This window comes from Nanorana parkeri, unplaced genomic scaffold (genome assembly GCF_000935625.1).
Source record: "Nanorana parkeri isolate BGI_ZX_2015 unplaced genomic scaffold, ASM93562v1 scaffold790, whole genome shotgun sequence".
Taxonomy (NCBI): domain Eukaryota; kingdom Metazoa; phylum Chordata; class Amphibia; order Anura; family Dicroglossidae; genus Nanorana; species Nanorana parkeri.
Window position 1 is genome coordinate 268126 of NW_017307058.1, and position 10852 is coordinate 278977.

At 43.8% G+C, this 10852-nt stretch overlaps 1 protein-coding gene across 1 annotated transcript in view; it reads right to left on the reverse strand.

The window, feature by feature from the left end:
• The window catches only part of CBFB (core-binding factor beta subunit), a 32536-nt gene extending 22510 nt beyond the window's left edge, over nt 1–10026 (reverse strand). Inside the window, exons 1-4 of the mRNA XM_018564859.1 lie at nt 10004–10026; nt 8663–8777; nt 8036–8122; nt 6921–7037 (exon numbers count right to left, since the gene is read on the reverse strand). Of these exons, the coding sequence (XP_018420361.1) occupies nt 6921–7037; nt 8036–8122; nt 8663–8777; nt 10004–10026 (342 nt within the window). The remainder of the gene's footprint in view (nt 1–6920; nt 7038–8035; nt 8123–8662; nt 8778–10003) is intronic.
• Nucleotides 10027–10852: the final 826 nt, after the last annotated feature.

Here is a 10852-nt window from a genome sequence, read left to right on the forward strand (position 1 = left end):
AAGTTAACGTGGGGGTTGCCCCACTGCAAGGTATAATAAAACATTTTAACCAGAGTTGTTCTTTAAATGCAGGTCCATTAGTACTGAGGGTCATTTCACACCATGTCCGGATCAGATCCAGACGGTTACGTTTTTCTCCCGAACCAAAAATGCATCCCAAGATATTTGTCTGGGATTTCTTGGCTCTGTTCACACCACTGCAGTCCATTCTGGTGCAGGGAAAAAAAAAACTGCTCGTCTCGTTTTCTCAGCACTGGAACTCAGCGAAACGTGCAAAAATGCGTCAAAAGCACACCGGAACATAACAGAACGAATAAAAAAAAAGGGGGGCTTTGGTTAAATAACTCATAATATCACTTTCGGATAGACATACGAGTGATTGGAAAAAACTTTTCTGGATATGCCCGCACGTCCTCGTATAAAGCCCAAAATTGACCCTTCGATTTTCTTAGCTTCAAGGGTGGGTTCACCTAAAAACGATGTCTCCTGCGAGCATGTTGTCTTAGAAATGCAACAGCCATCACAAAGAACATGCCTGCATACAAATAAAACATGTCTGTTTTCAAGCTTACTCACACAAAGGGAAGTGCTACAAAATGAAGAAGGAAGCAACCTTAGAGAATAATCAGCATGACAGTCCAAAAAAAATAAAAGAAAAAGCACTGGTACACACCAAAACGCATCATAAATACACCGCACAGTGTGGCGTGAATGGGACCCGAAAGAAAACGTAGGGGTGAATGAAATAAAAAGGCTGTCAATGCTAATCTACCAATTACATTCAGATGTGTCCACTTTTGGTTCATGTCACAATCTTATAGCGGACCTTTACGCATATATTTAGAAATGTTTAGTAATGACAATCTACATCCCGCAACCTGAAGTGGTCCTACTATGGCGCCTTTCTAGTCTGATCTGCTTCTACCAATGTATCTACAATTGCAAATTTTGGAGAAATAAGTGTGGCATGGTGTTAAGTTCTTCTCCATTCTCAGTTTGGGGTTCGTCAGACCTCATTATCATTTAAAAAAAAAAAAAACCTTAATAGAATGGTAATGGGTTACAACCGCTGTCACCATTAGATATATTTACGCTCTTTAACTGTACCGATTATCAATGTCACCAGGAACAAAAGTCAGGGTAATCTAGAATTTTGAGCACCCACCGGGAAAAAAAAAAAAAAAAAGGGAAAATCTTCTAATAGGGACACTTTTGATGCCTGTGACAACTCAAAAGGTACCCCCTCACTTCCTGCTGTGTCTACAGGACAGGAACTGAAATCTCTACCATGACACACTGATGGCAAAAAAAATTAGCAGTATCAACCTTCCCTACTCTAACCAAACAAAAAAAAAGTCTTGGCTTTAGATATACTTAAAGAGAACTATGGGGTAAGTGTTTTCCTTTATAGTTCTCTTTGGGGTCACAGGAGGACATATACTAACCTCCTCCCGTGACCAAACGCACAGTATATCGCTGGCTATTGACCGCAATATACTGTGAGCGCCGCAGCCGGGACGGATCCTGCTAATACCCGCTGACAGTTCTGAGCTCCGGCCGAAAGAAAGGATGGATCGATATCTGGTTATCTGGGTGTGACTAGTGAGGTCTGCAGCAGGCCTCACTAATTACCCCCAGATTACCAGGGATCGATCCTGCTCACAGCCTTCTCCCTGCAAAGACGTGACACTTAATTCCCTACGCACGACTTTCGTTGTGCAATGGTTGTAAGGTCAATAAAACCTCGTACGATCTGCCCATCTTGGACAAGCAGATCGTACTTGTGATCATCGCAAGCTTCCGATGATTGCAGTGCTGAGCGAGCAGTGTGCGCTTGCGCACACCGGCCCGTGCGGCATTAGTCTTCCGACCATGCCACCAACCCGCCAAAAATCGTACGATTTTCGGCAGGTTTTCCAGCGTGCTCGGAAGACGAAAGTCGTACGGCTGTACAGTAGAAGCGGTCGCACGCTGCCCATACACCTGCCGATTAACGTACGATCGCGGGGTCACCCACAACTATCGTACGATAATGCGCAGGTGTATGGGCACCTTTAGTGTATGTGTATATAAGGCCCCATTCACACCTACAGTATATTTCAGGTGTGATTAGAGATATGTGTCAGGAACTTGCGTTTTCCTGCAGCAGGAATCCCTAATCTGCCGTTTACAAGCGGCAACTATCACAGGATAAGAATTATCATAAAATTATTTAAGAGGGTGTGTTTAGGGGCGGAGTTAAGGTGGGGCAGGGTAAGGGTTAGGTGGGGCAACTAGTGGCTAGTAACTCTTAAGGCCTACCCTGAGATCTCATGAGATTTTGCAGTTTACGGTTGAGATTTCCCAGCGATGCACTGTGATGTAACCTTCCCAGGATGCATCTCTTAGGCACAGGCTACATCACTAATGCCCAAGCGGACCAGGAAGTAGAAAAACAAGAATTGTAAGTAAAATAAAAATATGTTTGTTTACCTAATGAATGTAAGATGATTTCATATCAGCATGCAGAGGTGCATTGTGAGGTCATTTTTAGTGAAAGGGGGTAGTAAAGGTCCACGTTGAGGGACTGCTGCCTCTGATTGCTTGTCTCAAGAACTGGAGTGAGATTTAGCGAGTTCGCTTATTCTACAGTTCATTGTCCTTGCTGGAGAGAAAGCTGCAGTGTACACCCAGCTTTACGCTGGCCGTACACGGTGTGAATTTCAGGCACTTCTTAATGAACCGCGCAAAATTCACTGAGTGGGTGGCCCTGTTGGCAGCCTCTCGTTCGAAATCCTTTGATTAGAAAATCAAAAGGAGCTAGAGAGAAACTTTTTGACCAAAAAGTGACAACAGCCAATTGGTTGCAGTGACTGTTCTGTTATTCTGACAGTAGCACACCCACCGCTGTCAGAAGACAATAGCCCAGCAGGAGATTCGTCCATCCACACTGTTCTATTTTTTGCATTCAGCCCGCAGTTCCAAGGGGACAAACTAGAACAGTGCAAGACCAGCCTTAGGCTTCAGGGTCGAGGTGGAAAACCTCTCCGTTGTGTGAGCAATTACACTTAGCAAGGGCCACACTCCTTGCAACTCCAGAAACAGAGCACTTGGATCAGCTAATTTCCAATGTGTGACAAAGTCCTTGGCTACGGCATTCAATACGCTCCCAAGGCTGGTGCAACGCTGCTGCAGAAAAGAACAAACAACTCAAAGCATTTTATCAATCCTATAAATAATGATGAATACAGCTGACGGGAATAAATAAGATTAGTATGACCCAAGCCAGTGAAAATCCCTTGCAGATTGGGGGGGATTTTCCCCTTTAAAGCTGGCCATACACTATGCCAAAATTTGGCCAGTTCTTTTTGAACCGGCCAAAATTAATCGCAGTGGGTGCTACTGTTTGGCCGGCATCCCTCAAATAGAAGATCGAAGGAGCCTGTTGGAATATCTTCAATCAGCTGCAAGCACCGTTCGTTTATTCTGACAGCGACTGCCAGCCAAAAGGACACAGCGGGTGATTCTTCCATTAACAGCGTATGTCCAGATGTAGTTAATATCCTGTGTAAAAGTTTTTAGGGCCGGTTTACCAATACTTTACAGGCACAGTATCTGTGCCTTTAGAGCTCGCTATTGCACAGCCCAATGCACCACATGCTAGGTGCATTGTGTTGCCACTAATTCTGAATTGCACCCCAAAGCACCTTCTGGTGGGTGTATGTTGGAGCACAAGAGTGTGCACTGCGGTGAAAAAGGAATGCATGCATTATTTTTATTTTTTTTTGGTACCACAATGTAAGCTACTGCTGTAGCATTAATTGCAGCACAACACACACACATAGGGAGGTGTACTCAGGTGCCATTCAGAATGAATGGCAATGCAACACATTAGCTCACCTAGCGTGCAGTGCGCTGAGTGATAGCGTGCGCTAAACACACATACAGTGCCTTTAGCGCAACACTAATAGTGTGAATTGGCCCTTAGCAAGATGGCAAAAACATGCTAACAGTTAACAATCCACTGTGACTTACAACAGCATGAATTTACACTGCACCACATTGACCAAAATGATTGTAATAAAGAAAAAAAGGTCTCAGAAATTGTATCATGTCAGATAACATTCTTGCATTGCATCTTGTAAAGAAGTTACTAAAGATAAGACAGACTTCCCACCACATCCTCAAAAGATGACAGTCCGAGATAAGCGACTGAAGAAGTCCATACGCCAAGACCCTCTGATTAGTTACTCCCCACCCCCCAGGAAAACTGCTTTGCTTTTCCTGCTGTATGGAGGAAGCACCGCCAACCACAAGATGGGGGGAGTCTCCTGACAGATCAGGCAAAAGGGAAGTAGATTATTAGCATTGACCGGTGTACGGAACAGATACCGTTTCTGCTCTTGTGTATTTGGACTGCAGGAAAAACCTTTTCAATTCCATACAGTCCCAATAAAAATGAACCTGGACTTGTCCGGCACATTTAGGTGGACCTGCTGCTAAGAGAAATCTACAGGCTCAATTTAAAGTATATGTCCACTTTTGCAGCCGAAATTTTACATTATTCACACAGCACATATTTCAAACATATGAAAAACTTGCAGCTTAATATTTTTTTTTTTGCTGAAAAAAATCTTACTGATCTTTTCCCCGTGTTTTGTCAAGGGAGCTAAAATAAAGTTATACTCACCCAAACCGCAATCCCAGCTGTCTCCTACACTGATCCCTCCTGCCGTCTCTCCCTCTGCTCCAGCGATGGTATATCCCTCGGCGTCCTTACATCCTATATACTGTGTATAGAACATGATGACTCACAAGACCTTAGTCCGCTGGACTGAGGGTGAAAGGAGCGGTGTAAGAGCAAGGCAAGATCACGATTTGGGGGCAAGTATTACTTTGTTATTCTAGCTCCCTAGGCAAAATGGGCACTTAACCCTTGCAGTGCAGGAGTAGCCCCACTGCAAGGGTTAAGATTTGATTTGCCTGGGGTTCTGCTTTAAGATATGATAAATGTAGTCAAACCACAGACATGAATACGCAGCGAGCCTGACCAAGAGAACTATTTATCTTTCACAAGCTGGCCTTGAGAAGTGTTGAGAAAACATTTTCATGTGCTACACAAACATGGCTATAAAAAAAAAAAAAAGATTGTATGCAGCTGTACGTGGGTATATGCCGATACTTGTGTACAGCTGCAAATGCGTCCGGATTTAAAGTCTGCAGATAGGCATGTCCCCATACCAATACTAGTATCGGTATCGGAGCCAATACAGGGTATTTGTACTCGTAAAAATGCCCTGATACTAAAGGCTGATACCGGCCCAGCAAGCGCAGGACCAGCAAGCGCAGGTCCTGCGCTTGCTGGGGACCTCAGGCAGTTGTCTTTGGCAGTGCCGGTCCGGCTGCACATCTCCTCCTGCTCCTTCCCAAGACCAGCAAAGCAAAAGGACAGACGCGCACGTACAGGTCTGGAGCCCGGCACCTGCCAGTACAGCCCTGGAGAGCTCGGCACCCACACGCAGATCCCAGCAAACACCCGCAGCCCTGGTGAGACCCTGCATGCAGCCCTGTATAATAGGACTACAAATCTCAGCAATCCATGATTGCTGGTTGACATTCTCCATTGCTGAATAATCATGGATTGCGGAGATTTGTAGTCCTCTATAGCCAGTTGCCATTCTCCATTGCTGAATAATCATGGATTGAGTTACAGTTCTTCATAATTATAAAGAAACTGCCCTAAAATCATTAGTCTTTATTGTTTTAGAAAAAGAACGGCAGATGTCCAACATCAGTAATTGGTCTCGGCAAGCACATAAGGGAAAGTACTTGTACTTGGTCTTGAAAACAAAAATGGTATCGGGACATCCCGATCCGTAGACACAGATTTTCTCGATTTACTAAACAAAACTTTATGGCAATTTTAGTAAGCAAACGATCTTTGTGAAAGAGACACAAAATTTGCATTCCTCACACGTGAATGAATTAGGAAAAAATAGAGAGTGGTGTGTGCCCTCTCCTCCTCCTCAGCATAGCTCCTACTGACACCCTATGATCTTCAAGAAGGGACAGAACAAAATATTCATGCGGACTGGCATAGATAATCAACCAATTTGCACATTAGCAGGCCTCCCAGCTTCAGAAACGGAGACATCATTTGAATAAGTTACATTTAAAAGGATGAGTGGTTTAGTTTTAGAGAATTAACATGCCCCCATGGCCCTTCAGATGTTGCATAGCATCCTTTCTTGGGTTTGCCAGGCAGTGCTCGGGTAACCATGGTGGATAATGTGCTCCTCACTATATGTGGCTTCCATTGGGAATGATGGTCAAGTTGACACAGGTGAGTGAAAGGCCATTCTCTTCTAGGGAGGCCACAGTCGCATGCATACAAAATCTGCCAGGTTTGTGGCCATTTTCAAGGATAATTCCACTTTCCCAGGTGAATTTGGGAAAATGGATTTACCCCCACCAATCTGCCCCTACACTTTCCCCCCCTTACCTGTCAAAACTCATTTGCCTCCGCGGCTGCTGGTGTAGGGCCGTACACAGCAGTGCAGCCTTGAGGTCGGTATTTTAATTTCCGCTCGCAAATGGTGAACACTCACTGGTCAGCATGGTCACCTGTCTAGGAAGCACTTTTGACCATGCCGACCAATGAGAAGCACTTCTTAGCAAGAGGTGGCAGATTGGTGGGGTAATTCTATTTTCCCAAATTTGTCTTGAGAAAGTGGAATTACCCTTTACATTATCACTCCACCTTGAACTAGATTTCAACTAAAGCCGGTTTCCGTTCAGCTAAATCACTCGCTGTCATCTTATGTCCATCAGAAACTCCAGCAGAGATATTTTTTCAGCTCTGACATACATTCAGCAGAACAGCTTCTAAATAAAAACAGATACGAGTTCAGAGTGGACAAAATGAATGAATCGCAGGTTACCTTGCCGGACTCCCTCTCAAAGTCCACATAATCTCGTGTTGGTGCTTGGCGTGGCTCTCCTTGCCAACTGGCTGGAAAAAACTGCAGTGAAAGATTGGTTCCCGTGGCCACAAATGCCTGTAACAGAAAATTAATAGACAGCAGGTCACTTTTATGCAGAACAATAGGGGGTTATTATTATTATTATTATTATTATTATTATTACTAGGGATGTACAGATACTTTGAGTACCAGTGCAGATACTTGGTATTTTAATGAGAACTACCAGGGATGCAGCAGGTGCAGCTGGGACCTGGCTCTGGCACTCCACCACTGTCCTGAAGTCATTAGTCTGTATTGTTTTAGAAAAAACTGTCACATGACAATAAACAGAAATGTATCAGTACTCGTACTTGTAAGTACTCGGCACGTACCAGTACTCGCAAAACTGGTATCTTTGCATCCCTTTATTTATATTTATAAAAACAAAATCCTACATTAAAACAGAGATGTACAAATCCCAGGAGCTCCGTGTGCTCCTTACAAATGACAACTGCCTCCTAATTTTTGAATTTTTCTCTAGTGTAGTCTTGGAGCTCAAAAGTATCGGTACATGTACTCGTACTTGGTATCTGTGCAACCCTAATTATTACATAGTATTTATAAAGCGCCAACAGTTTGCGCAGCGCTTTACAATATAAGGAAGACATTACAGTTACAATACAATTCAAGACAAGATGGTAAGGAGGGCCCTGCCCCTGAGGGCTTACAATCTAAAAAGGAGGGGGAAATGATACATGAGGTAGCTGTGGGTTGCTGTATAATCCGTACGCACTGCGAACAGCTAGGCCAAGCAGATTGACAGCACATTATGGTGACTAGATGGAGCCGTGGAACATAAGAAATTCTTATGCTCCTCAGCTCCATCTAGTAACATAATGCACTGACAATCTGCTTCTCATAGCCGTTTGCTGTGCGAATGTGTTATAAATCAAGTGTTCAAGTTACCTCCTACAAAGACAAGTCCAGCGCTAACAGAACTGTTACCTTCTCCATATACACAATTACTATTCAAAATTAATAACATCTAAAACTCCATATAGACATACAATTAATTTTTTTCTTTACATACTTACTATTTCAGAACGGCCATCCCTGCAGGCATTCTGAAAACGTGCCTGCCGTTCCTCGTGCGGTCGGTCTCGAAATCCTGTGTATTTGATCTAAAAAATACAATGTAAAATCACCCAATGAACTAAAGTAATGGTATACTTGTGCATCATCACCAAGCGTATTGAACATCTGGGACAGACAGACCCTCAGCCAGAGACAGCGGCTCATTGAACCTTAGCTAGGTTGTGATCTGTAGTTACACAGATAATAGAGTGCAATCCAAAAGTCTTTTTTATTTAAACATGGCTACAGGCAGCAGTCTAAAGTTTTTGGGACTTGAATGGCCTGCTCACCTCAATAAAACGGTCTCTGAAACACTGGCCTGCTGAACGTAACCATGCTGTGCAAGTAATGATTTATGGCCTCTTCATTCTGGTTTGTCTGTATGGTACCATAGTTAGCTGTTGAGCTCAACCGATTTATAGGACGTAGAGGTATGTCTGCGAGATGAAGCTGTATATGTACCTGTAGATACCCAGATCTCTCCAACTTCCACGGTAACTACATAATGACACAGTCTGAAGAACGATCATGACCCGCTGTCTTCGACAACCACACAGTCCGAGCATGCTGGTGGAGATGTGGCTTACAGCAATGAAGAGCGGAGACAACGAATACAAGCGAAATGCTCGCACTGACTTCTGGAAACTGTGTCCCGATAGAAGTAGAGAGGTTTTGACGTTCATGAGCTTAAACTTTGCTGTGCTTTAAAAAAAAAAATGTAGCATGGAAACCCATCAGAAAAGATATTGAACTGTATTTGACAATTAAGGGGGAACCTAGTGATAATTTCCACACCTTGGACAAAGTTATCCTCACAGTTTGTTTTAAGACCAAAACTTTGGATACAGTAGGGATGGGTAAAACCCAAATCAGTTTTTTTGCTACTTTTGTCTCATTGGAGGAACTTCTTTTTTTACTTCTAGTCTTGTAGAAACTAGTGATGAATCTAGACTTGGCGTGAACCCGGTTTACTTGAGTTCACCCAAGCCCGCTCCAAATTGTGACCACTACCCCATCAGTTGCAGAGAGGCACATTTTTCTGTCCTGCAACTATACATCGCAGAGGGGCAGGGAATTCCTCCGCTGCAACCGATTGGACCAGAATAGGTGAGTTGCAGGCGCTGTTTGGAGTGGCCTTGGGTGTACTCGGGCGAGCTCCAGATCATCTCTAGTAGGAACAACTCAACATTTTGGATTTCCCATCAATTTTAGACCTGATGACAGTGGTCAGAAGGTGACTCCTCTGCGGGAACAAAGACAGCAGCGATAACCTGATAGATTTGGCTTTAGAAACACTTTATTATGTGAATGAGTGAGCATGAGCTCAATCCTGACCCAGATCCAATGTTGAAGATGGGACCATTTATGGACATGCCACATGGAAAGAATTATTTTGGTGCAATTGTTTTTGCCAACAACCTCTGAGCAACCTGACCAATCTTTGCCTTATAAAGACAAAATAAAGAAGTAGGCAACTGTAAATGCAGTACTTTAATTGTCTGGGTGAGTACAGTAGCCCCAGAATGAAAGAGTGGGAGAGAGGAACTAGAAACAAAACTTTAGTTTGCAGGTAGGAAGTCTTTATTTGGGCCCAAAATGGCCTAGGTTTGAAAGCCCTCCACAAAGCAGAGGTCCTCCTGGAGATGGGGGTCGTCTGGCTTGGGAACGCTATGTGTAGCTAAACCACAATGAGTGCTAAACATGCAAAAGTCCAAAAATGTATTTGATTAAATAGCAAAAGGGTAACAAGAGGAAGCCAACGCATTTCTGGGGCCAAAAGTCCCTCTTTATCAGAGCTTTAGAAAAATGTTACTATATCCACTGAGCTCAGAAGTAAAAAAATCTGGATATTTTAATCAGAGACGGTAAGATAAAACATGAGTGGGTGCCTGTGGTATGGAGCTGTGCGGCAGCAGTCATTATCTCACCTCATGATCTCCCAAAAAGACATGTTTCCCTTCTTTGTGTGTTGTCTCCCTAAAAGACATGAACCCCTCTTTGCTCGCAATCTCCCCATAAAACATTCTCCACTTGTGATCATTCCATAAGACACGATCCCTCCCCTGCTTATAGTCTCCCTAAAAGATGTGTCCCCCTCCCCTTTGCTTGTAAAGCCATGATTCCCCCCTCCAGTCCCCCCAAAAGATACATTTAGCCCCTCACCCCCATGCCTCCCTAAAATACATGATTCCTGCTCTCTACTTGCAGTCTCCGGGTAAGACACAATCCTCCTCTACACCGCTCAGTCACCCCAAAAAACATAATCCCCTCCCTGCTGGCAATCTCTCCACAAAACAAGATTCCAGTCCACTCCAAGTCTCCCGAAACCACAGTATTCAGAGAGACAGGACATGGACTAGTATTAGGCTGCCATGAGAAACTAGCAAACCTTTCCTTCTAAAGAGCTCAGAGTCCAGCTTTCTATACACACACACACCACACTTCACAGCCCGGATGAAATGCGTTGGATGTTCTATTCTGTACCATCTTGTTTGTGAATCACAAAAATTGAAATACTGGACTCCAACACTAGTGGTGTGGCGCCATCATGACTCACTTCACTATCTGCTTCCACCCAGGGAGCCTTGTGACGCCCCATCACATAATGGTTGCCTATTATCCCATTGTAGTTTATGGGTAACAGATACTAATTCCATATGCAACACCAGGTATATAGACCCTTCATCCTCTTTACACGGACCACCATTGGCGCTGGGACCTTTTTTTTTTTTTATTACACCATTGAGTTGCATGAAAACATTCATTACGGCCACAGA